A 27,549-nucleotide genomic window follows, 5' to 3' on the forward strand; every position below is an offset into this window, starting at 1 on the left:
TTATCTGCAATGAATTAAACCCAACGTCTCGGCAAACCCGGGTGGCTTATCGGATAAACTTCTTTGGGTATCCCCTAAGCTATAGAAGTCCGTATCCATTGTTGAAGTTCCTACATTTGATTGCCATCTTTGTAAAGCTTGGAGCAAGCTCATATAGAGATCAATGCCATCTCCATCTTCTTCATCTTGATCATGAGAAGGCTTCTAGTGTCCTACAAGAGGACTCAAGACATTTACTGCATGACTAATTTTCAGGTCTTTGAGAAGGATCACGAGCTGTGCAATGGGCCCATCAGTTCAGCCATTGTGAGAATCCTCTGGAATGATTCCTCATTAGGGTTGGGTCTACAACTTTTATGATGTTATCTTTGTTGATGAGCACTCTTAGAAACCATGTAACTAGACAAGATTGTTCTTATGGTAAGTTCATGTGTAGTGCTTTTCTACCTGTAAGAAGCTCCATTAAGACCACTCCATATACATGAACATCAACCATTCTAGTCACCCTTCCATTGCCTGTAACAATATGATAGGCATTAGATTCAACATCAGTAGAAGTTTCCAATTTAGTTTTGGAATTCCACGTTTTAAAGACCAATTTTAAACTATAATATGAGGAAGGGTATAATTAAATTAGAAATGATAAAGCTGAGAAGGAAAAGTAAGCTACTTCACCTTCACTTCTTAGTAGATAAAACCAAAATCTTATTTCAAGTTGGTCTAATGATCAAATTTTATCGTTGAATATATTTAATCATATAAAAAATTCAAACGTCCAAAATGTTGCACAGAAAAAAAGGAGAGACTACAACCTTCTCTAATGGTAAAAAGACATCTAATAAAATAAAATTGATGAACCATCTAAATATATGTGTTACAAGGCAGCTACAAATAAAAGATCAGCCATAGTTGCATACTTGGGTGCAAGATATCCAAATGCCCATGCTAATCGCATTTCTGGGGAGTATTTCGTCTGAAATAGAATGATATTTCATTTATATATTAAGAGTTGTGTTACAATGGGTACTTATACAAAGTGAGGCAATATACAAGAATGGAAACTACCAAATTCATATTATTCTATACTCTAATTATAAAGATATTATATACTAATTAATACTCATTGATACTAGGCCTGTAAACGGTGGTCCGAAAATCCGAATCCGATCCGCATCCGCACTCAAATAATCCGACATTTCGGATTTCGGATTCGAATTTCGGATGTCTTGTCGGATAATTTTCGGATATCGGTTTCGGATTCGGATATAGCTATATCCGACTTCGAAAAAATCCGATCCGATTCGCATTTGAAATCAACGGTTAAGATTCACCCAATGGATTAAAAAATAAACAAAACTTTATCCTCAAGTAGTCAACTTAAAGTCTAAGACTAAGTCTTCAGACTTCAAAGAATCAAAGTTCAACTTCAAGTCTTCAACTCTTATCGGAATTTCGGATCAGATAATATTGTATTTGAATTTCGGATCGGATAATATTCGAATTTCGGATAATATTGTGTTATAATGTTATGGCTTAAAATTCAGAATTTTGGATCGGATAATATTCGATATTCGAATAGCATTTCGAATATCGGATTCGGATGTCATTTTTTACCATCCGTCGGATATCGAACCCTTATCGGATAGTTCGAATAATTTCGGATTTCGAATTCGGATAGTACTGTATCCGGAAATAGTTCGGTCCGTTTACAGCCCTAATTGATACTCTCCCTCAAGTTGGAGCGTAGATGTCTTCGAGACCCAATTTGCTTAATGCGTTGGAGAAGATTTGACTGTTGATTGCTTTGGTTAGGAAATCTGCTAATTGATCTTCAGACCGGACAAACGACACCTTAATAATATTTTAATCAAGTTTCTCTTTTATGAAGTGTCGATCTAACTCAACATGTTTGGCCCTGTCATGTTGCACTAGGTTATTTGCAATATCAATTGCAGCTTTACTATTAAAATGCAATTCCGTAGCTTGTTTGGATTTAAAACTTAGTTTTTCCATCAAATTTCTAATCCATAATGATTCACATATTCCTTGTGACATATCATTCAGATTCAGCACTTGACCTAGATACTACTTTTTGCTTCGCCAAGTAAACAAATTTCCTCCTACAAAAGTGAAGTACCCAGATGTAGATCACCTATCTGTTACATTCATCTGCCCAATCTGCATCTGTATAACCTTCAACATCAAAATGACCATGAGAAGAAAACATCAATCATTTACCAGGTGTTGACTTCAAGTACCTCAAAATTCGAGTTATAGCATCCATGTTTGCCTCACTCAGTGCATGCATAAATTGACTTGCCAAACTTACCGCATATGCTATATCAGGTCTAGTATGTGATATGTATATCAATTTACCGACTAGACGTTGATATCTATCTTTGTTGGTGGGCACCTGGTCCGGTAATAACTCAAGTTTGTGATTCTCCTCCACGGGAGTGATTGTTGGCTGACAATCCAACATGTCTGTTTCAGTTAAAATATCAATGACATATTTTTGTCATGACAAAAAAAATTCCTTGATTCGAGCGGGCGACTTCAATACCAAAAAAAAAATATTTCAAAGCTCTAAGATCTTTTATCTCGAAATCTTTTGCCGAATGATGTTGTAATGCTAGTCTTTCTTCAGTATCATTTCTTGTTACTATCATACCGTCAACATAAACACTGAGGCACGTAATCATGCTATTTTTATGTTTGAAAAATAAAGTATAATACGCATTAATTCTCTGTTCGTATCCAAAATTTCTCATTGATTTACTAAACCTTCCAAACCACGCTCTTGGAGATTGTTTTAGTCCATACAAAGATTTCTTCTGTTTGTAACTTTTAATAGAATTCTTCTTGCATCGTGTAGGGTCCATGTAAACTTCTTCTCCTAAATCACCATGTAATAATGCATTTTTTAAGTGAAATTGTTGCAAATGCCAATCAAATTTGTTTCTAATGAGATGAGAACTCGAACTGTGTTCATCTTAGCCACTAGAGCAAATGTCCAGAATAATCAATACCATAGGTTTGAGTGTAACCATTTGCTACAAGTCTAGTTTTGTAGCGTTCAATAGTTCCATCTGCCTTATACTTAACTGTATGTATCCATCTGCATCCTACTGCTTGTTTTCCTTCTGGGAGGGTGGTCACTTTCCAAGTTGAGTTCTTTTGGAGTGCCTCCATTTCTTCGTGCATAGCTTGAGTCCACTTCGGGTCCTTCAAAGCTTCTTGCGCATTACATGAAATCAATACAGCAGACAATTGACATGTAAATGACGCACGTGAAGGAGACTATTTATCCATAGATACATAATTAGCTATGGGATATTTTATGTTCGAGTTAAAATCAGGTTCATATTATTTTTTGGGGATGCCTCTAGTAGTTCGAGGAGGTAACTGGTAGCTTGTATTTTCTATGCTTCTACAGTTAAGGAATTACCAGAGGAATCTAGTTCAGTTACCTGTGAAGGATCAACTGGATCCGCATAATCCGATTAGATGAGTGGCGGTAGTACTACATGAGGAGTTGTAGTTGGAATGATATCTTGTTCAACATTTATTGTACACTGATCGGAAGATATCACATCTTCAAATACATGAGAAGTTGGAGTTGCAATGATATCTTGTTCAACTTTTATTATAGATTGATCGGAAGCTATCACATCTTCAACTTGGGTGAAATAGTGTTGTCAATAGTATCCTCTACAAATATATAGTTCTCTCCCTGCAGGAGATACTCAGAGTCTCCCCCTGAGAAATAATATTCACTCTCACAGAAAGTAACATCAGCGGTAACATACATATTCTGGGTAGGTGGACGGTAACACCTATATCCCTTCTGAGTATTCGAGTAACCAACAAATACACATTTACGTGCTCTTGGATCAAGTTTACTCTGTTTATGAGGATAAATCTGAGTGTATGCAACACAACCAAATATGCGTGGTTCTAAACTTGTTGAAGAAAGAATTTTATGGAATGAACTCAATGTCTGTCAAAGAGTTTGGTATTGGAGAGTACTAGATGGTGTTCTGTTTATAAGATATGCAGCAGAACAAAGAGCTTGATCCCAAAAATACTGTGGCATATGGGCTCCCAACAAAGAGGCGCGAACAACTTCCAAAAGATGTTGATTTTTTTGCTCAGCAACACCATTTTGCTGGGGGTGTATTAGCACGTGTCGTTTGATGAAGAATGTCCTTTTGAATAAAAAAATTACTCATCTTATTAGAAGTATACTCTCTACAATTATCGGACTGTGGTGCCATAATCTTTTTCGAAAATTATGTTTGAACATATTGATGAAACTGTTTGAACTTGTCAAAAACTTCACTTTTCTGCTTGAGAAGAAAAATCCATGTCATTCTAGAGCAATCATCAATAAAGGTCACAAACCACCTGAAACCGCTAATGATAGGGATTTTAGCCGGACCCCAAACATCAGAGTGAACAATCATAAAAGGCATAGAACTTTTATGCAATCTCAAAGGATAAGAAATTCGACGACTTTCAGCCAAAATACAAGTTTCATAATGAAAATCGGATTCCGTAAACTTATAAAATAAATCTGGAAACAAATGTTTCAATTAACTAAATGATGAGTGCCCCAAACGCCTATGCCATAACCAAATTTGTTTCATTCTTTCTGATTCATCTCCTCTAACATGATGTGCCTGCCTCAACCTTTCACTACAACCTTCTGTCGACTCCAAATAATATAGTCGTCCTCTCTTTGTACCACGCCCAATCACGACCCTGGTGAGAAGATCCTGAAAAAGACAATACGAGGTGTGACGCCCCGTGTTCCGAGTCACGGTTTACCCGGCAGTTTATAAAAGAAACTCGGTCTAATACAAACTCAAACCAGTTTCAAATATAAACCCAAGCCAATAATCTCCTCACGGGTTATAAATCAAGAACAAACACAGCGGATAATCAAATATAGTTTAAACCTTTGAAAATATGTTCGGAAAATGTGTAACCCAAAATAGTTCTTCATAAAGATAAAATAATTTGAATTCATTTATATGAACAATTCACAGAAGGGACTGGATTTGGACAGAGTCTCCTCTATAAATTGAACATATCAAACCTGAAAAATATGTCAAACATACATACATTTTTCACAAACTCCAACATATCAATAACATCAAATTCAAAATGATAGTGTGCACAATATTTACATGTGTACAATCACAGACATGTGAGAGAACGATCCTAACTATTCTAGATGATACATATATAATATTAACGTTGTGATTATGTTGAAAATATAATAGAAATTATAATCTTACATAATGTGAGTTGTCGAAGTAAATTATGTCTCTCCGGGTCCCCAATACCTGCAAATGAACAACAACAAATAGGAATGAGATAACCCGAAGGTCATCTCAGTAGGATACCTAGACATCCTACCCGCACTACACACATCAGCATTTTAATATATCAATAGTTATAAGTGTTACATATATACAGAGATATCAATATGCACACGAAGCAAATCAATATAGCAAGATAATTCTTCTAGCTTACCAAGATCACGACTGAATACGCCCTCAGTCGGGGTCACCTACTATTCGGCTAGGAAGAACCGGTAGGCCTTTGTTAGTGCGTAGCCAGGCGGCGCCTTATCGAACGTTTGACTACTGCAGTGTACACATGGATCCACGTAATACCCCGGTAAGAGCTTCCGTAACTCTCCCTTCGTCATCATCGCCCAACGGGCTGGCTTGTGATCTCAATACGCATCGAATAGCAAATCCCACCTAAACAATGATACGCTTAAAATATGTCATGACTTACCCAGATGCCTATAAGAGTATCGTCGCTTAATAGAGCCATATACCCACGGCGATACAATTATCTCATCTTGAGGCGCGTCCTACCTCCGGTCAGATCTGACGCTCCCTCGCAAGGTACCTCATTAACCATTCGAAGAATACCCAAACATATGCATGCACCTATAATAATATTAAATGATCTGAAGCTACAAGAACAGAGTCCTCCTAACAAGTCCCATCAACCGAAAGAGGAGAGCGTTCTTGTGTATCAAGGTAGGGTAAACCCTGTTTAAAGCCAAACTTTTACAAGTGTCCACTTTCAGGGATCAAGTATTTTCTTATTAAGAAAACATGGACAAACACCCTCTTCCAGTTCGGTGAAAACATTGTAAGTATCAACCACAAGTCATTACAAAATTCAAACCACACTCACCAGTGGCTTAGCAGAATAAATAAACCAACATGGCACTGGTCAATCCCCTAATCACTCTAAGGGTCGGAATACCCCAACTCTCAATCTCTCTCGGACCCCATTCTGGGTAAACAAGAATGGTCGTTACCAAACGGCTAGCCACGCGCACCGAGTGTAACCCTTGACATGAATTCATGGCTAATCCATAACAGAAATATAAACAAGGGGACCAACCAATGCCCGACGTCAAACAATCAATACACGTAACACAGATCAAGCGATTCCGCCTCCATGTCATACACGCAGCTCGAGCGATTCCGCCGCCACGTGTTTACAATTCACACAGAACGATCACACAGATCAAGCGATTCCGCCTCCATGTGATTATCTTTCAGAAAAACTAATTTGTTTTAAAAAGAAAAACATCCATAACATAGAGCACACCACATACATTCACGTCATCACATATCATATCATAATTTGATTTAGATAAAGATAAAAAGAAGATAATAACTGAATACATATATAATGGTGAAACGGGGAATACCCGTGCTCCAAGTAAGATTCATAAGATCCTACCTCTCCTTGCGCTTCCGATAGTGTCTTTCACTAAGCTCCACCTCTCCTCGAGCTCCCTATAGCAGTATAGTAGTCTCGCTGGAATATAAAAGGACAAAACGGTCATTTGACAGTTACATAACTGTCAAGACTCCTCTTGCAAAGCAAGAATGCATAAAATGAATGAAACTATACTAGGAATGTCCTATTGGGCACTAAAGAGATCATTGAGACGTTCCATCGAACACCCAATACACCTTACGGACCAACCCAAAAACCCATGAACTCTATTTTACATTTCCGAGTCTTCATAAGCTGACAACTTATATAACGAACCCAATACTATGAAGCTAGAACTATCAAATCATAAAATTAACCCAATGGTACGAATCCATAACTCAACCTATCCATTTAGGTGAAATATGACAAAGTTCGGGTAACCATCTCTATTCCATTTCATTACCAAAACTAGTTCATATATGAAATTCGAGCCGTAAAATAATTCGAGCCGTAAAATAATTCGACAGCACCCCGTCTATATTTGGACAACCCGAAATAGTCTACAATCTCCTAAACATGTTTCTGGACACAAATCATTCGAAGAAATTGAATAATAATCGTCTAAACAACTTCAAATTTTGATCCAAAATGAAATTAGTACAACTATACAGTTATCGAAATAGCCATCAAATAACCACCAAATACGGACAAAACTGAAAATTCTAAACGGATAGATATGTAAAACAAGTCGAGTGGAATTACCTGGAACAAGTTTCATTGAATTCCGACGAAAACTCGCCAAGAAATGGACGACTAAAATTCATAGCTTTTATAACCTAAACATTCACTCGGTTTCTCAACTCCCTGCCTACACAAATGAGTTTTGACGAAATGAATAGGATGGGATGGGTTTATTAATGCTTGCAACGTGTACAGGTGAGGTGGGTTTGTTTCTTTTAAAAACCATAGCAATGCCATGTGTCATCATCTAAAGTGCCCATGTAAATAATTGCATTCCAACCCCTAGTTTATATATCCATCATAAATAAATCCCACTACATTTATATCTTACTAATTCAACCCTCAATTTAGACTTTTTCTTTCTTTTTCCTCCCAAAACCAACCGTGAAGAAACTACATGACCCCAATAAATCTGAGAACGAAGAAAACTATCAAAAACAAAACGATACCCAAATCATGTCCGATCTTTATGTATGACTAGTCAAAATTCATAATTTTTCAAGAACTATCCGATAAGCAGTCTGAATCAATCAAAATATGTATTCAATACGAAAACCCAAAGAAACCACAGAATCTGCTCGACGCTCTAACTCGTCCGATTCTCCGACTCGAAGGTCTGGCTGCTACACGAGGGCCAAAACCCACAGTGCAATTTAAAGGTTCATTTATTTGTGGAACTAATAATAAGTCATAATCAAGAGAGGGGACAACCAAGACATGATCATGACTCAATGATGGAGTGAGAAAAAAAGATCCTTATCCAAGGACATAAGAAGTAGTTCCATTAGCACTAGTAATACGGATTTAGCTAGATGGTTTAATGGAATGTAGACCGTCAAAGCTAGATGTCATGTTGTCAGTAGTACCAGTGTCAATTATCCATGATCTATTACAAGTAAACGAGGGATCTCCTGATATACCTGAAGTGGCTAAAACCGTAGCACTCGAAGTACCTGCTGGAGATGACCCATCGGTCAATGATTGAGTGTCTTTTTCACTAGCCATTAGAAAACAAACATGACGACTAAGAAACCTTCTTTTTTTAGAAGAAGAAAAGAAAAAATTAGAAAGAGAAAGCTAAGTTAATGGTAGAGAACACAAAAAACTGTGTAAACTTAAAACTGATGGTGTTACCTGATGAAGAAATTGATTGTAAATCACTGATTTGATGATGATATGAGAAGTAGACAGATTTGGTGTTGAATATATATTCAACTGGGACCTAAAAATTAGAATGAAGATGATCCGACGAAGAATTTCGCACAACTATTGTGAAGCTTCAAGATCGATGCTCTGATACCATGTCTGAAATAGAAAGATATTTCATTTATATATTAAGAGTTGTGTTACAATGGGTATTTATACAAAGTGAGGCAACATACAAGAATGGAAACTACCAAATTTATTTTATTCTATACTCTAATTATAAAGATATTATATACTAATTGATATATTTACTATCATGGGCATTTCTAACAAGACTAAAATCAGCAACCTTAACCCTCGTATCATCTCCAAGAAGAATATTTGGCGGCTTTAAATCTCTAATGCAACTAGAAAAGAATTTTTCCCACTCTATCTTTTCAGCCAAATTTTCTAAGAGGGAGGTATGTATGTCGAAGAAACAATATTTGCCTAACTTCTAAAAGAGTAATTCTAGTTGTTTGTTCGAAGAGCTATAATCTTCACAAGTTAAAGGATTCACCATCATAAGGAGAACCAGAAGGTTTTGGTTTGTGGTTTTAGCTAACCTCCAGGGGCAATCAAGTTGAAGCGTTCGTGTACCTCAAAGTAGAGGAACTCGACTAAAGTTCTTGATCTTTGGACAAGTAGAAGCATATTTATGTTGTTTATTTAAGGTAGCGAAAGTGAAGTATACATTCCTGGCTTTAGCTAGTTTATATTGATGGTGTGTTTGGTTGCAGGATTCCTAAGTAGGATTCCTATCAAAAGTGGAATTTGGTAGGAATCATGAATCCTTGGTCTGTTTGGCTACCAAGAATCCTAGGACTCTTGAATCCTAAGGATTCTTAATTCCAAAAATTGTATTGGACCAAAATCCCACCTTACCCCCTAGGATTTGCTAGGATTTTTTGGATTAATGAACCTAAATTTCAAACTTAAAATCAACAAAAAAATATTTCTTTCTACAAAATCATTATTTCTTTTCAAAATCATTATTTTTTTCAAAAATCATATTTTTTCTAAAGACTTTTAAAAATACTCAAATAATAATAAATCATAGGATTCTTAGTTGCCAAACAAGCCAAAAAATATTACTAGGATTCATGCATCCGTGGAATCATGAATCCCAAGGACTCATGAATCCGCGGATTCATGATTCCGCCATCCAAACACACCATGAGTTTGTTTTTGTGATCCTAAGTACCTAATGTTAGATGTTAGGCATCTGCAATTTCGCTTATAGCGTTAGGGGGCATTATAATTGAAAGATCGGCGTCATAGCAGGAGCTCAATACTCGCGTTTCTGTTTTCTCTCATAGGGGTTATTTCTTGTACTGGATTCCCATCTCCGGACATGGTGATGACATATTCGAGCACTCAAATATTTTGAAGATTGTTGGATTCGCGATAAAGAATATTTGGGATTGTTGGATTTGTGTTAACGAATGTTTGGGATCGCCGGAGTGACATCCCTTTCCTCTAGCGGCAAAGTGGCGATGTCGAAAAGCGGTTTCCCCGTAGCTCTGGAATAATCATCATTCTTACCTTTGATATAACTGCTTTCTAGTATTGATAACTCGATGGGTGCGGGGGGGGGGGGGGGGGGGGGGGGGGGGGACCTGCAAAAGACAATCCGACGCTTCAGTCAGCCCAATGTTACATGTTGAAAGCCAATGAGAAATCAAAGGTCAATTATTGGATCCCTTTTCAGGGTAAAACTGTGTCGTTTATTTAGGTTAGCTTGGTGGCGGTCAATCACTGGATTAATGAACGTCACATAGTAAGGTCGTTAATTACTTTCTGATCATGGGCATATGATCGTATCTTCGAATATGGAAAGCAAATACTCAACGCTATCTGGCCTTCCGCGCAACCGTCATTTTTCTCAGGCATAGCGGTGCTCAAGGTGTTGAGCAGATTTCTACATACCTCGTGTTCCAGGGTTTAGGTAGCAGAGCTGACTCAACTCCACCTTTCCTATGGTCTTTAAGTTGTGACATAGTTCAAGGAGACTCGTGCATACCTCTGACTTTATGGTTCAGGTGGCAGATCTCTTTCGGGTTCATCTCTCTGTTAGTTTAATCAAAGTCTCGCTGGTGCGTATTCAGGATTCTGACACATGTCGCACTACTCAATGGGATGACTTCTTAACTGGTATGGCTTACCAATATTTGATTCAGCATACATAACCTTTGACTTTATGTCTCTCTCCCTTGTGTTGTTTTTAATTATTAATCATTTTATTATGTTATCTTCTTTGTTCTTACTTAATCTGAGTTGATTTGTTGTTATCTTCTTATTCTTTTGGTTTTCGGCCGAAACCACCATTGCTGCTCACTGAAATTCGAAATACCCTCACAGTGAGTTGTTCTTTTTTTTTTCTTTTCTTTTTTTACTTTTCAACATCATTAATCATTTTATTATTTGTTCTTTGTTTTCTGACTTATTTTCAATTTATCTGTTTTCATCTTCTTCTTCTTTTCTGCCGGTCGGAACTACCGTGGCTTTTCTTTTTATGCTTTGCTGCCACTGTTGAATGGCTTGTTGCTGTTTTTGTTGACTTGTTATTGCTGCTTTGACAACTTGATGTCAGTGCCTTAATATCAGTATCAGTTTTTTAATTTTTGGACAACTTGAATTTGTAAGGCTTAATTATTCAGATGGATTGATACTTTGATACGCCTTTGACACTACCACTGGTCAATAAATAATTAGTACCCCGGAGCATGTGAGGGTAGAACGGCAACACACGAAGTGTGAATGTTCTATATCTAGGTTTCGGCAGAATGTGTTTTGTAAGTCCGGTGCCTGACCTTACGGCTGAAAGAAAGAAAAACTAAGGATGGGCATTTTCATAGAAGAAAGTGTGAAATGTCTATTTGATTTATCCAGTTGTCTGCCCGACAAGGCTGACTTGTGTCTGTTTCGCCCGGACCAGATTGTCCGCCCGGACTGATCCCTAGGCGAGTTGTTCATTTATTGGAGGGTGAAGAGAGAACTAATAACTTTGGTGGACTCTCTTGTTACCTCCATTTAGAGGGGATTGCTCTTTTGTAGTAGAGCATAACTTGAGAGGATGATTTTTTTTGTTTGTGAATTTAAATAAGTTAAAGCAATTACAAACAACCCCTAATTATATTAGGATTGTCTATAAAGTTCGAAGTGATTGTTTTTATACCCTCTCTACTCTTGTGCATTACCTTAAGGTTGTGGGTGCACGAGAACAAAATGCGATTATCAAGAACTGATAATGGTATTTGGCACACATGAATATACCATGAATCAGAAGGAAAATAAATTGAATAGGTTTGCAAGCAGTTGGAATTGTCAATTTGATGTTTACACGTAAGGTTAATCTCTAAGTCTACTCTTGACAAAACCAAATATTTCAACCAGATATTGCAATGACCACGAATCACATTATGCCAAACATAGCTAAAGGTGCTTGCACAAAGCCCTAACTTTGCCAAGTCCCCGTTCCCAGCCCATATCTTGTTCCTTGGAGAAACACATTGCTGTTCCATCTTTTTCCATATATCCTTTCAACACGAGAGAAGCCGAAGAAGGAACACAAGAATCTAGTTCACTAGCAGGATAGTTCACTGAATTTATTCCTTTTCTAAGTCAAATCCAAAACCTAACTTTATGTCTAGATTGACTCTACTCGGATTCCAAAATACTTGTTGGTCTGACCCAACTGAATGACTGATTTAGGTTGCTCTTCTTTTCGTTTGAATTTGAATAATCAAGATTCACACAATGAAAAATAAACAAAAACCACATTAATGATGATGCACCTATGGTTGGTCAATTTAGCCCTTTCCAGCAAAAGCTTATAGTCCTATTTTGATACAAGACAACGAAGATTTATAAAATACTTTTAAGAATCTTTCCTTTTAGTTGTTTCACAACATGTTGAAATCAAATAACTAAAATTCTTAAGATTCACTAGGCAAAATGAACGCCCCAGTGGATTGGGAAGTGAAGTATTCAAGCGAGAGAGAGCAAGAACACTGGTATCTGTTTATCTTCTGCGCCTCTCGTACTTGGATGCGGGGAAGACAAGAGGAAGAGGAAGAATCACCTCTTTATGAAGCTTATCCACCACTGTATACTTGCAACCCAAGTTCTCAAAATAATCTCTCAATGGAGCGTTCGACAGTCTCAAGTCTATCCCAATATCAGTTGGATCAGTCCTGTATCCATCTGCTATCAGACTCAGCACCAAAACGTAACTGATCAAGAGATTTTTCTTTTCTTGTGTAGGTTCAAATCTTCCTCCTTCATCAGTGAACATCGTTGCAAACTTCTGGTATAGAACAGCTGGGATTCTATGGTTCCTTACCGACTCAGAATGGTCTTTCGATTTTTGATCCTTAAACTTCACTAGATGAGTTATATAAGACAATATCCCAGCAAGTGCATCTCTCTCCATGGGATCCTATTTTTACCCGAAAAAGAAACCCAGAAACAGATGAGTGTATAAGCAGCGATGAAATCTGGAAATGTTGAGCAGAAACGAACAAGTTCAAAAAACAAAACAAACACAAACCTTGATCTTCATTAATTTCTTAGCTCGTTTGCGAACAAAACTTGGATAAGCATCAAGACTATTCCCTGATTGCACACAATTCAGAACATCGACAAGGGAATCCCAGTCCCCTTCGGAAATAATCCTGTTAAGAGGATAAGCTTTTTCTGGTTCTGTGGCTGTAATATTGTGGGGTGGGATATTACGAGGAGTATACGCATCAGCACTCTTCAGAGCATCCTTATTTACCACAACCTTCTGAACTTTCTCGTCCACATATTCCTGGGTCTCTGCGGTTTCTTTCCGGTTCGAGACAGCTTTTTGAGTCTGTCACAGTCAAAATGGATTTTATTTATCATGCAGGAAATCTCTTAGTAATGTATTGAAAATCTGTGACCAGCTGTCATTACACCTTAGGTTTTCAAAAATATTCAAGTTTGATCATGTCTATAGAAGTTGTACTACTACATGCTATTTTGTAGTTGGCTCCAAATTTAGTTTTGTTTCTTCACTCTCTTTTGTCAATCTAATGGAATAATAACAAAATAACTCGTGTACTTCTTCGAGAATAATATCTAGAAATGGAACTGCAACATAAAATAGCCCTTGTCTTATATGATGAAATACATGCTCCATGGGTACCTAGAAAATGGTAGTTACACACTAATGCTGAACTTTGATTGCTGATTCTTCTACTTCAAAGTTAATGCCCCGAATTTCATGGAAAACTAGTGTCTGGAATAAATGGACAAGGCAACTTAGATAAATATTCAACCTTACCCGAAGTCTCTTACGTTTGAATAATGTATGGACTTCAATAGTAGAGCTATAAACTACTTAAACTATTAAAGCTCGTGAATACCTCATAAATAAAAATTAATAGCTAAATTATTTATAATGCTTGCATGCCACACAATCTCGGCAAACACTGTGAACATATAGGCGCATTGGACTCGATTTTATAAATGTGTTCTATCTGTGGTCTTTATGTCATTCTTTCAAGGGTCCATACACTGCCTCATTTTCATGAGGACACGACTGATAATACTGCAGACTAATAAGTAATAACAGAACTGCATTCAGCAGATAGCCTCTTTAAGCAAGATCACAAAAACTGTCTTTCAGGAAATAACAAGAAAACCAAAAGCTTACCTTTACTCGGGCCTTCTTTGTTCCATACGCATTGGTAGCCTCATTTCCAGTTTTGCTAATGTCCGACTCTTTAGGTCCGTTGCTAATATTTGGCTCCTTAAATTTCGGTTCCATTCTAAAGATCTATTATCACATAGCCAACACCATTGAGTAATATATCTGTATATATAATTAATATCAAACACATACATTGTATGGAATTGTCATACAATGCAACCTTACAAAAATTGATATGTTTACTTGTTGATACAGTAGCAAGAAAGTCTACTACATTCTACCTAGAATCTTGAAAGGAATAACAGAAAATTAAACAGAACCACACGCTAAAAGCAAGGCTGGATAATACCTAAAGCTCATTGAGTGATGTCAAACGTATATGTGGAAGCTTAAACAGAGCTACCTATACACCATTAAACTCTTTTGAGCATGATATAACTAAAAGACTTATAAAAATAACTAAAATCTAATCCTACTATCCTAGTAAAACAATAAGTAACTAAAAAAATCCTAGTAAAGCAATGAGAAGTAACAAGAAGAAAACGAAAATTGTAGTAACTTCGACCTCTAAAGTGGCCCGCCCTCAGCAGAACTCGATTGACATCATTGTGTCTCCTATTGCAAATTCCTAAAATCCCAATACAATGAGATGTACCTTAAGACTCCAAAATTGTTTTTAGTGAATTCATCCATAGACATTTCAAGATGACAAAGATATAATTTCCTTTTCAGTAGTATCTACACGAAATAGAAGTCAATTACTAGAAGCTGTTTCGAGGGACAGGAAGGCCTATCTAATGCTACTTAGTCGCTTACAGACACGCAGTATTCTACCCACCTTTAGAATGCTATACAGGTCTTGGATATGCAATTTTGAGTTGTTTACATTTTTTAAACTATCATTTGACGAAAAGAAAAACATCATCATTATTTCTCAGCCCTAAACTCATTTGCTATGAGGAAAAAAGGGTAGATTTCATTCAAAACTCAAAAAGAAAACTTGATATATGAGAGACAAAATTCAATATTTAAGAACCCAAATGCAGAATCAAGTTCAATTATAGTCAATTAAAGCTATCAAACTTCAACTAAAATGGAAAAGAGAGATGAAACAGAAAGAAAATGGGATTGATTTTACCTTATTAGACGCAAATGGAACAATCTTAAGGGTTCGTGTCTCCTTGTCGAGAATTCCAAGGGAGTAACTGCAAATTTGAGGAGTTAAAGCTTCCCCAGTATAATTGGTTCCAACGAAACTGGTTTTCGATCCTTTAGGATTAACAACGAGTTCTAAACGTTTCGTCATGACACTGTTTCTGAAAACCCTAACTTGTGATTCAGTCTTGTGGGGATTAAAACCAGAAGGAAAATACCCTACCAAAGGAGCTATTTTATCAGCTTGTTCAGATACTTTCTCTATCTTCACGTCTATGGTTGCTTCTTCCTCCTCCTCCACATGTTCCCTCTTCCTCTTCTTCTTTTTCTTCTTCTCGCTTCGCATTAAGGTATTTTCTTCCTCCATCTCTGCTTCTTTTCTCTCCCTTTTCTTCTTCTTCTTCTCGCTTCGGCTTATGCTATTCACATCCTCCATATCGTCTCAGAAACCCTAAAATTTGAGTTGTTACAAAACTAATGAATCAATATCATAATTCAACAAGGAATTTGAGTTCTTAACAACATCAGAATCCAAAGAGAAAGCGATTTGTACCTGTTCCGAAGTTCAACGACGGTAACGGTGGTAAGCTGCGGCTGTTCGGAGTAGGAGAGAGAGAGAGAGAGAGAGAGAGAGAGAGAGGTGATTTAAGGGAGGAGAGAATTAGAGAGGAGGGTTTAGTTGAGTTCATATTGACCGTTGGATGGTTCAACTTAAGGTTATTTCCATGTTGGTCCCCTTATTACGACCAGCTCTCCAAAATGACCCCCTTAAGATGACCAGCTTCTAAAATAACCCTTTCACTTTGTCTCAGCTCTAACGGTTATTTTTTACCCTTTCATTTGTCAACTTTTATTCAAGTTTCTTTGGTATAGAGAGTCACCTGAAGTGAATCGGGACACTCGATTGTATAGAGACATTTTTCATTTTAGGAAATATCCATTAAACATATGTGTGTTTAATATACCTTGTTTAAGACACTTGAACCGTTAAACTCAACCCACTCTAAAGTAAAATCTTGAACATATAAACTCTCGTTTTCTTTTTAAACACCTAAATATGTTTAATGGAATTTTCTTTTTAACTAATCATTCCAATGGACCACTGGGAAAGATGCCCAAACAAAAAAAATGTAGGTCTTTTCGTTCCCACTACATAAAATTTTATGAATTCCTTTTTTCCATGGCTAACAGGTAAGAGGGTCTTAATATCTTTGTTTCAAACCTATAAAGTCGATTGTAAACAATTTCTACCCGTTGGACCATAATTTTGTCACACACTGCGTAAGCAAAATTTTTTTATTAATAAATCTTCTTGGTTTGAGAATCTTCTTAAAATCTGAAAAGAGTATTCACTAAATAATCAGGACTCGAATTTTCGTTGAGAATGGCATTATCCTATATGTTAAAACAACTCAGTCGGTTATCCAGAGGATAAGTCTGGCCGTCCATTTTATTTTAGAGATTTGGTTGGAATCTGATCTAACGGAGGATAATTAATGAGTAGAACCCGTTCAAGTAATTACACAGATATTTTTAGGCTAATTAAGTAAATATTTCTCCATGATATTCACGGTTACAAATCTCTCCATGGTATTCTATCCCACGTAATTATCTTTCAATTCAGTTTCTCCGAATATATACTGTTTTATTATTTCGCACGACACCCACTCTTTGTTCTCCTTCGTTGTTTAATCTTCCCATTTGGAACCCTAATTACCCTCATCAGCATCAAACGTGTCCACTTGATTTGCACAGAGATCTTTGATTAGCATAAAGATCACACAGAGACCATTTGGAGACCATCTAAGATCGAGGATGTGTATCTAACCTCTTCGAATTTCTGACGACAGGGGAAAAAAAAGGTTGACCTAAAAAAAAATACTTCAACAAAAATACTTTCAAAATAAACATCAAGGATGTGTTTCTAACCTCTTCGGACAAGTCTTTACTAACACTTTCTTTAGTTGAGTGAAAGAGTAATAGTTTGCAAAATTGAGAGAAATCTTCATCTTAGTGGAGCATCATCTTCCACGAATACGAATGAAGCATCATCTGTGCCTTGAGGTATAATAAATGCATTAATTAAAATGAAGCAAATGAGAAGAATCGAATAGTTATAGTTATCATGTTTATTGTTTGTGGTGGTTGCTTTATAAGAGATCAAAACTTGAGTTTGCGGAGTTTCTAGGAATCAAGGAAAAGAAAATCGAAAATGCTAGGGTGCCTTAGAGGATGCCCAGTCCAGTCAACCTCGTGACGTGGCGGGTTGAAAATGTTGACTGAGATCTGGTCGTTCAATCTTGAATGGCCAAGATTTAAAAAAGAAAACCAATACCTCAATAACCCAACAAACCAAAATCAGATCATTCATCTTCCTACCTCTCGTCGCTCTCTTCCGTCTCTTTCTCTCGTCCCTCACCCTTTCCCTCTCAATCTCTAAGCAACAACTTCAATAGGTGATTGATACATAACAATCAAGACTTTCTCCCTCCCTCTCTTTCTTTCTCTCTCCCGTATCTCTCTCTGTAGATCAAGGCCAAATCGAAAACCCTAACACCAAAGAGAAATTGAAGTCAAGAGCTTTGAGTGATGATCTTTCAAGATGAGTTATTGTTGAAACCAGAATAAAAGACGAATGTAAGTAGATCAAAGACGAATGAAGTCAGGAGCTTTGAGTTTGGTGATCCATACATGAAAAACAATAAATCAAAATACAATACATGATGATTCAAACAATAAACCAAAACATCAAAGCACAATACATGAATATTCCAATATAACATTTTCCATCCATGAAAACAATAAATCAAAATATCAAACAACAAATCAATAGCACTCCTGGATTCTCTTGATTATAAACAGCAAAGCAAATAGCCAATCAATATCACTATTGGATCCTTTTGATTACCAACAATTTTTCTAAGTTCAAAGTCAGAAGTTGTCATCTGGGGTTTCTCTTTTTGAGTTTGATATGAGGAACAATATAGTAAAGTTTGTGTAAGAAAATGCAAAATAGAGCGAGAGGTGAGAAAGTCTTTATTGTCATATCAATCATCCATTGAAGGTGTTGCATAGAGAGTGAGGGAGAGGGGCGAAGAGAGAGATACAGAGAGACTGTTGGGAGGGAGGAAGATGCCCATGATCAGATTTGAGTTTTTGGTTATTGGGTTTTTTTTTAAATCTTGACCGTTCAAGATTGAACGCCCAGATCTCATTCAACATATTTGACCCGCCACGTCATGAGGGTGACTGGATTGGGCATCCTCTAAGTCACCCTAACATTTCCGAAAGAAACATGAATATAAAAAAAATTGGCTTATTTTTATTCCTATTTTTTTATTTTTAGTTTTATATAAAAATGTATGTATTTATTTAATTTTGATTCCCAGAACATGTCGTCGAGGGACATAAAATCTAAAACAAAATGATATATTATAAATGTCCCCATATTATTTAACCTTGTCGTCTCCAACCAAACACCCTTATCTTCAACAGTCAAAAGAGTTACTTTGTGGCTATTGTTTTGTTTACTTTATTATGTCGATGCTTCTTTTGTTAATAGGATAGTGTTTTCTGTCATGAATTCATTCTTTGGGATGACCAATGTGTTATGAATATGTTGTTGGGAGTTGTTCCAAATCATAGTGCAACTTATGAGTTGTTTGATGTGTTACATTCATGATTATGTGATAATCGGAGATAGACATTGAAATAATGACACGATAATATAACGCGGTTAGGTCGGTTAATCACGACCTACATCCACAGAGAAATAAACTTTTCATTAAGAATCACCACAACTCGTGAGTTTGACCGGTTACATTGGTCAGACATAACTCGATGATTTAAACCCTAAAACCCTCTCTTATTTATAGATAACTTAGAGGTTAGGGTTTCCTAGTTTCCACTAACTAAACTAGAAAATAATATAAAATCTATCTAATATTACCGTTAGATAGTTACAAGATATTCTAAATATAAGAAAGTAAATATTATGGATCTTCATATGTCTTCTCGATCCGTCACGTATTATCACATATCCTATCCCCCCCCCCCCCCCCCCCCCCCCCCCCGTCGCAAGTTGGACCACGTAAATTTTGAAGTTTCTGACTTGGAGAGAAAAACTTGTTGATACTTCTTATTTGTCTAGCTACTTGCAACTCTCGGATTTTGGATGCTAGGTGAAGGATGATTAAGTCACAATGAAAATCTTAGAATTGTGGCCATAAATTGAACGATAATGAATAACAACGAAATTACATGTATTGTTGTCATGTATATAAAGGTGGTCATTGTGGGAACAATGTGAAAGAAAATGTCAACAAAAATGTTGTGAAGATGAATCTCGACAAGAGAGTCATTGTCGGGTGAAAATGGTCAAGAAGTGACCTAATGCGTAACAAAATAAAGTTGTTTTATTTAAAAGCAGCAAACATCATTGTCAGGATGCCAAAAATTATTGGATAAGTAACAATCAAAACGATGGTCGACATGAAATACATTGCCAAAAAATGCAAGATCATGGATATAATGCCGAAATTAAAAATAGAGATATTCTATCCGTTGAAGAGATATTCCAAAATGTAATTTGGTAGGAAAGAGAAGTCATCGTATACAAATGACGGTGGTAAAAATGTCACAGGTGAATCCGAAAAGACATTAATGAAATTAAGTTATTAAGTGTCACAAATATAATGGAAAGATGACAGAAAAATTACGTCGCAACTAGAAACAATTGGATACAAATGACAGTTAGAGTCTGTCGCAAAAGAAATTTTTCAACAGTTGAAAACTATGGCAAATGACTGTCACGAAACAATAGTAAGAGAAGCTGTCTCAAATAAGTAATTTGGGGAAATTGAAATTTCTAACAAAAAATTAGGATTTTCCTATAGTTAGGGTTTCTCAATCTCTAATTAGGATTAAAATTAAATAAGAGAAATCACATGTGATGTGTATTAGACTCCTAATCCATGATTGGTATAGTCCATATTTATCAAACTTGACCAAGAATTGACCGGTGATGAATCGAGTTCTAAAGAGGGAAAACTCCAAAAAAATGAATTTTTGGGTATGAAATTCGTCAAGGTGATGTCGCCCGAAGGGGATAAGAGACCTTATAGGTCCAGGGTTCGTCGAGAAGTGTTTCGGAAAGAAGTGAAATGGCCGATCAAGGCTGACTCGTCGCCGCCGACAGAAAACTCTAGAGAGAGTTATCGGTAGTGGTTTAAAACCGAGAAAAATGATCGTTTCTTCACTAAATCGAAAGGGGAATTGCTGGTGGTTTATCCGAATCGATGGAAGCAATCAATTGGTAATGGAAAACTCGTCGGAAAGTAAGTTGAAAGGCGTCGAGGGCCTAGGTGGTGGCAGCAGTCGGAAACCCTTAGGCCATGTTTGGCGCGCGAGAATCGCGTGGGAATGGAATGTGATTCCTGGGAATCACAATCCTGATATTTTTGCCTCGCGAGAATGCAGGGGGAATCCTATTCTCGGAAGAATAAGATTCCCTCAAAATGGGGTAATAGCAAACCCAGGGAGGGGTGGGTTTGTGATTCCCATTCCCGGGAATGCTTTGTTTTAATATTTATAGACCAAATTATCTTTAATAAAACATTAGAATGACTATTATTAAAATCGTCCTCCACATAATATCACAACTAAAAAACTTAAAAACCTATAGTTAGCCACCACCATAGCAATTCTTTTTCTCGCTCAAATGTAACCCTCTCTCTAGTTTTTTTCCTTTTCTCTTATTCTCTTTTCATTCCAATCAATTTCATAATGTTTAAAAAGAAAAGTTTTTAGCTGTGACCTTTATTTATTTTAAATAAAATTTTAAATACTACTTAATTGGTGTGTCATGTTACTATTTCATATCTACAGATTTGAATAAATAATACTGATTAAAGTATATAAAAAAATTGACGTTTTATTTATGTAGTTTAAGGATATAATAGGACTTTTATAAAAAATTATATTCCGATTCCTACACGAACCAACACCAAGTTAGGAATCTATGGAGAATCGAATTCCTATTCCTTGTCAAACTGAATGATCTGATTCCCAGGAATCGCGTTACGGGAATGCAATTCCCGGGAATCACATTTCATTCTCGTTCGCCAAACATGGCCTTAGGGTTTCACGCGGGAGAGAACATCTCTCGGGAAGATGAAGAAAGAGGTGGTAAGGGTGGGCTGAAAGGACCGGTTGGAAATGGACCAAAAGTAAATTCTAAGGGCATTAGTGATGCAAAGTCTAAAAGGGGTCAGTCAAAATTAATTGACTGAGTTACCAATGTGGTCACGGGTCAACTAAGTTGACTCAGTTAGGGGGTTCCATCAGCAAGGACGATGGTTCGAGATAGCTAGGGTTTCGTCAAACATTAGTTCCGGTTACCCTAGGTTTTTTGAAAAAAAAAACGAATCGGTTGATGGGGGAAATGGATGATAATGGTGTAGCTTAGGGCTTCTGTTCATTATCGACGAGAAGAGAGACCGATTGTGGTATGAATCGTCACTGTCCACGAGGTTTTCTTGAGAGAGAAAGAGATAGGTGGTGGTCATAAAGGACAGTGAAAGAGTCGATTTTCCATCGAAGTGAAAGGGAAAACGTTTTTAGATGATGGTCCAAGACGTGGGAGGTATTCGTCTGGTGAGAAAGGTAGCCAGAAAAACAATCGGCTGAAAGCTCTAGATGGCATTCGTCGAAGAAGACGACCCAAGTGCAAGGTCAGATGATGTTGACCTGGTCAGCAAAATCAAATGGACGTTTTGGCTTGGGTGCGTCCACGGGTCGGTCAGTGCGGGTCCACGGGTTGGTCAGTCGAGGCAACTTGGTGGACTGTGAACTATTTGGGTCAGGCGAGTCAAAATCTTTTGACTTCGGTCAGCGTCAGAGAAAACCAGGTTAGGATTTTTCTCTATAGGTCAGGAACGGGTGAATTGGTCGTAAAGGAGAACCAAATCTGATGGATTTTGGTTCTCAAACTTGTATTTTGAATTTCAGACCTATTTTAGGTATAAAAAAATCGATTTTTTTTTAAATTTAGAAATAGAAGTATAACTAATCTTTGTCGGGGAGGAAGTCTTTAGCGCATCCTCTAAGAGTACAAATAGAATCCCAAAAAAATGATCTTCTCTAATACGATGTTGAAGGAAATAGCGGAAGTAAAAAAATTTCTATGATACAGGATGTGATAAACCCGTTGATGAGAATCATAAGGTTAACTTGGAAAAAAATATCGACAAAGTGATATGTCGATTACTTAATCACAACGATTAACTACATGCTCAGATACCATGTTAAATTCAAGATTATGTGATAATCGGAGATAGACATTGAAATAATGACACGATAATATACCGGTCGGTTAATCACGACCTACATCCACGGAGAAATAACTGTTTCATTAAGAATCACCACAACTCGTTGGTTTGATCGGTTACATTGGTCAGACATAACTCGATGATTTAAAACCTAAAACCCTCTCCTATTTATAGATAAATTAGGGTTTAGGTTTTCCTATTTTCTACTAACTAAACTACGAAATAATATAATATTACCATTAGATAGTTACAAGAGATATTCTAAATATAAGAAAGTAAATATTATGGATCTTCATATATCCGGACATATCTTCATACATCTTGAATTATTGTTGATCGTCAGATCATGTCTTCTCGATCCGTCACGTACATGTACGTGTTACACACGTATCTCTTTTCTTGAACTCATCTTGATCATCAGATCTCTTAGTTTCAATCTGTCTTATATTACATATCCTATTATTATGATGTCCAACACTCATGTGTGTATAAAAACAAATAAAGTTGTTGGTTTCCTACCTAGAATTGCCAGTGTTCAGGTGAAGTAAAAGATACCCCTTTTCAGTTCTGTTAAAGGAATTGCAAACAAAGATAAATGAAGATAAAACACGTGTTAGTAGGATCAAAGCTAGGAAATGATGTTCGTGTATATGTTTTCTTGTTTTGTTTCTTGTTTGCTGGTTTGTGTACATGCTAGGGTTTATTGTATGGGTAACTGATTAGAATTCATGGTTTTTTGTGAGTTGAGAGTTGAGCGTGTGTGAGGATACGCAAATGTTGCCTTTGTTTGAATTGTATTTGATTTACTCTTTGTAATTGATGGGTTCTGCCTCCCTTAGCCGGCTGATGTATGCAAGAAAAAAACACTCAAAAGAAAATGGGACACTCTCCCTTAATCTCCTAGCCAATAAGTCATTTTCTCTCTTTCAATTCCCTCATCTCTCATCCTCCCACTTCTTTCTTTCTTAGGCGAAGGTGAGACTTTCCCCTTAGTTTGATCAAGATTAAAGAAAGGGACAATCTCCCATTCGTCTAAGTTAGAAAGGCGAGGGATGAAGAGAATGGCGAGAGAAAGGAAAAAAGAGAAATAAAATGATTTGCCTGGAGAGATGGCCAGTTGAGAATCTAACCCCAAGTCTTTGTGACCATCTCATCAAAAAAAAAAAGTCTTTGTGACCAAAAAGTGGTTTAGTGGGCCACGTTAGATGATGGTCATTCGAGGAGGTCATTTTGGTGGGTTGATCATTTGTAGGGGGCAAAATGGAATTAACTCAGGCCTAAGTAAAAATGTAGAAGGACAACAAGAAAGACCTTTTTCTTCCCCTCTCTTCTCCCTATTAACAAACGCCCCACGTTTTTCTGAAATACAAATACGAGAATTAATCTTACTTCTAATTTACATCATTTCCTCTCACTTCAATTTCATTGTGGCCGTTAGATTATTTTAATGAGTGAGAATTAACCGTTGGTTTCATATAACCGTTTGGGACTTAGTCAAACGAAATATTTTTTGAATTTTCAAAAGAAGATACAGGGGCAATCCCATCTAACTAATTCTGTTATTAGACTTGTTGTTCACCATTTCTCTCTCTCTCTCTCTCTACTCTCTACTCTCTACTATCTCTCTAAACCAAACACAATCAATAACAGCACACTTCAATCTCCCAAAGTAAGCAGAGAAAACCCACACTATACTTGTTAATGGCCACTAAAGAAAACAAAGATTCTTGGTAATAACTCTCTCTATATCTCTCTGTCTTTCTCTCTCTCTGTTGTTGCTTATTGTATATCTTTGTTGCAGGTTTTCTAAGTCCACATCCCCACCAGATGTTCATTTTCATGTTCATGGGAGGTCTTATCACTTTAACAGAGTAAGAACAAGCTTTTCTCATCATACCCAAATTGTTCCTTTGTTTCTATCACTAACAAAAAAAAATATCATTCTAAATAAATAGTGATAATCAAACCCACTTGTAGTAACTTATGTGTTTATATCTTTCTAGACAACTTTTTCTTTTGATTGGCATTGATTAGTTTTCTTTCTTCTTGTTGTTTGAATAGAAACTTCTGATGTCAAAATCAGGCAAATTAGCTCTCTTACTCAAAGACAAGAAGAAAAATGAGGAGGTAACTTATACTTTTAAAGACATTCCGGGCGATTCCACGACTTTCTATATGGCGATGAGGTTTTGTTATGGTATCGAACCAAATCTTACCGCCGATAATATCGTTCCTCTTATTTGTCTAGCTAATTACCTCGATATGACCGAAGATATATGCCCTGGTAACCTATTAAATAAGACTTTAAACTTCTTTCATATAAAAGTTCTCCCTATTTGGAATCAATCCATTAAGGCTTTTCAAACAATGGAACATCTTTTTCAAGAATCAATCCATCTTGGTCTTCTTGATTCTTGTTTGAATTCTCTATTATCAAAAGCTCGTCTTCATCCCCGCTTACTTGGAGACCCATTGAAGAATCCGGCCTGTCATGACAATGGGAAGGAGAGTGATGATTATCGTCCAAACGCAAGAAAGAAACTTTTTTCGGTTAATAACTATCAATCAGAAGATATAACTTCTTTAAGTCTTCAATTTTACGATCTCGCTTTGTCAAAGATGACTCAAAATGGGGTCCCGTCTGAATATATAGCCGTGTCGGTTTTCAAATACGCGAAGAAATGGGCTCATATAGATATTGCAGGGGAAGAAGCTCTACAAGATTGTAGAGAAGTTATCGAAACTTTAGAAAAACTTTTGCCGGATGAGAAAGGAATACTTCCTTGTAAAGCTTTATTCGAGATGCTTCAATCTGCAATTGCTTTCCAAGCTAGTTGTAATTGTAGATACGGGTTTGAGATGAGAATAGGAAAACAGCTAAATGAAGCTAGAGTTGAAGATCTCTTGATTCCGTCTCAAGGTTATGCAATGGAAATGAAGTATGATACTGAGTGTGTGAAAAGGATTTTGAAGAATTTTTATGCAAACTATAGTTCTTCGGGTCTTGCAGGACTAATCAAGGTTTCAGAGCTAATCGAAGAGTTCTTGCTTATGGTAGCTACTGATGTTAATCTAACAAAAGATGCATTTATCTCACTATCTGCTATATCGATAGCAATATCTCTTGAAACAAAACGATATTCAGATGGAATATATAGAGCGATCGATGTTTACTTAGAAAACCATAGTTATCTTACTGAGGCAGAGAAAGAAGAAGTTTGTCAAGGGTTGGATTGCTATAAAATGTCGCCCGAAGCTTGCACACATGCTGCAAGAAACAAGAACTTGCCGCTCCGAGTGGTGGTGCAGGTATTGTTTGTGGGACAGTTGCAGATAAGAGATGTTATCACTAGTAAGATAGATGATTCTGAGAAATGTTCACAGAGAGGAGGAAACTTGGTTGAGGAGAAAGAAAGTGAGGTAAAACTAGAGATAGAAAAAATGGACAATAGAGTTATGGAGTTGGAAAATGAATGTGATAAAATGAAGAAACAGATAGAGGTGGGTGTGGTTGTTAAGGAGAAGGGAAAAAGCAGGTGGAAGTCATTGAAGAGGAAGTTTGGATGTGCCACCGGCGTTCATGACAATGACGATTGTCAAGTGAAGAAGAAGGTTCATCCTAGAAATGGTGTCTAATTGTTTTATGCAGGCAAGATTCAAGACGTCTATCTAATGAACCTCGAAATATATCTCTTTTCGGGTTTTAATTGTTTTTGTGTTAAAAAGACAAGACTAGAATATAGCTAAATTTATCTGTTTTGTAAGGATCAAGCTAGGGTATGCAGTTTTGAAGTATGTCTTGTTCTTCAAACTCGATCGTTTCTTTCTGTTTGGATTCTTAATTGTTTGAATAATACTTTTAGCATTTTGAGTTTTCCCCCAGTGAGACTTTATCTTATATGTTCTTGCTAAGCATGTAAAATGGGGTTGCAATATTAGAAAGCCAGTAACAGACTATAATGGTGTTTTGACATTTTTTTCTCATTGATCTAAGTCGTCGGATTCGTACGAAACTGACTTATCTAAGTCGAATGGACCCAAAATCATTCCCAACCTATTGTCCAAGAGAGTCTGAAAAAATAACGGGAGTGCTACAATGACAAAATCCTTGACGCAATGAGTCATTTTCACTAAAAGACAAAAAGTTTCTAAAGTTTTTCAAAGTTTAACTTTGATCTGGACCGTTCTTTTACCCGTGTCACTAGGTTTCCGCCGCGTCCTACGTAAGAAATAAAGAGAGGAATCGTGGGTGTTGAGAGATATTTTAGGGAGATCTTAACTTATTTAATTATTGACACTACTACCTGTAGTGGTCAAAAATCGTGTTGGGCCCACTTCGTCTAAAGGTCGCCTAGACCGAGCCTACTTCGAACAAATATCACTTGGGCCCGACCCACTTGCCTACTAGTTGGACACTCTCCAACGTAGAATTCGGCCAACTAAAGGTCCAAACGGCTCTAAGCCCTTGTGAACGTCCATCTAGACGAACAATAACCTATTAAAAGCAACAACACTCCAAGCACCCCTTGGTCGCCCTCAACCGAGTCTGCCGGTTACCGAGTCAACCTCAACTCCGGAGACCTCGCCACGTATTCATTTGACGAAGTCCCTCTAAAACCCCACGTCGCCTTAAGTACCGTTAGGCGATCTCAGACTACGAAGAGCCTGAAGTCGAGGCGGCGTAATCGTACGATCGAGTTA

At 36.9% G+C, this 27,549-nt stretch overlaps 2 protein-coding genes and 1 pseudogene across 2 annotated transcripts; 1 reads left to right on the forward strand and 2 right to left on the reverse strand.

The window, feature by feature from the left end:
- LOC147543476 (receptor-like kinase TMK4) lies at positions 1 to 9,339 on the reverse strand (annotated as a pseudogene).
- Positions 9,340 to 12,488: 3,149 nt separating this feature from the next.
- Positions 12,489 to 16,200, reverse strand: LOC147543477 (DNA binding / DNA-directed RNA polymerase). Its single transcript, XM_086634957.1, has 5 exons — positions 16,074 to 16,200; positions 15,504 to 15,971; positions 14,369 to 14,491; positions 13,238 to 13,543; positions 12,489 to 13,126 (listed from the first exon to the last, which is right to left on the reverse strand). Exons 2-5 carry the CDS (start codon positions 15,954 to 15,956, stop codon positions 12,710 to 12,712), a joined length of 1,299 nt encoding a protein of 432 aa, XP_086491083.1. The 5' UTR covers positions 15,957 to 15,971; positions 16,074 to 16,200; the 3' UTR covers positions 12,489 to 12,709.
- Positions 16,201 to 24,438: 8,238 nt separating this feature from the next.
- On the forward strand, positions 24,439 to 26,728 carry LOC147543478 (BTB/POZ domain-containing protein At5g17580-like). Its single transcript, XM_086637383.1, has 3 exons — positions 24,439 to 24,578; positions 24,650 to 24,719; positions 24,910 to 26,728. Exons 1-3 carry the CDS (start codon positions 24,550 to 24,552, stop codon positions 26,482 to 26,484), a joined length of 1,674 nt encoding a protein of 557 aa, XP_086493509.1. The 5' UTR covers positions 24,439 to 24,549; the 3' UTR covers positions 26,485 to 26,728.
- Positions 26,729 to 27,549: the final 821 nt, after the last annotated feature.

The sequence above is a fragment of the Eschscholzia californica genome, unplaced genomic scaffold (assembly GCF_041429995.1).
Source record: "Eschscholzia californica isolate CP2 unplaced genomic scaffold, dmEscCali1.0.p SCAF_4, whole genome shotgun sequence".
Lineage (NCBI taxonomy): Eukaryota > Viridiplantae > Streptophyta > Magnoliopsida > Ranunculales > Papaveraceae > Eschscholzia > Eschscholzia californica.

Excerpts from the sequence above, each read along its gene's own strand:
- LOC147543477 (XM_086634957.1), bottom strand. The coding sequence starts at position 15,956 with ATGGAGGATGTGAATAGCATAAGCCGAAGCGAGAAGAAGAAGAAGAAA. Across the intron at positions 13,544-14,368 it reads CAAAGAAGGCCCGAGTAAAG|ACTCAAAAAGCTGTCTCGAA; the intron begins GTAAGCTTTTGG and ends TGACTGTGACAG. Across the intron at positions 13,127-13,237 it reads AGAAATTAATGAAGATCAAG|GATCCCATGGAGAGAGATGC; the intron begins GTTTGTGTTTGT and ends GGGTAAAAATAG.
- LOC147543478 (XM_086637383.1), top strand. The coding sequence starts at position 24,550 with ATGGCCACTAAAGAAAACAAAGATTCTTG. Across the intron at positions 24,579-24,649 it reads AAAGAAAACAAAGATTCTTG|GTTTTCTAAGTCCACATCCC; the intron begins GTAATAACTCTC and ends TCTTTGTTGCAG. Across the intron at positions 24,720-24,909 it reads GGTCTTATCACTTTAACAGA|AAACTTCTGATGTCAAAATC; the intron begins GTAAGAACAAGC and ends TTGTTTGAATAG.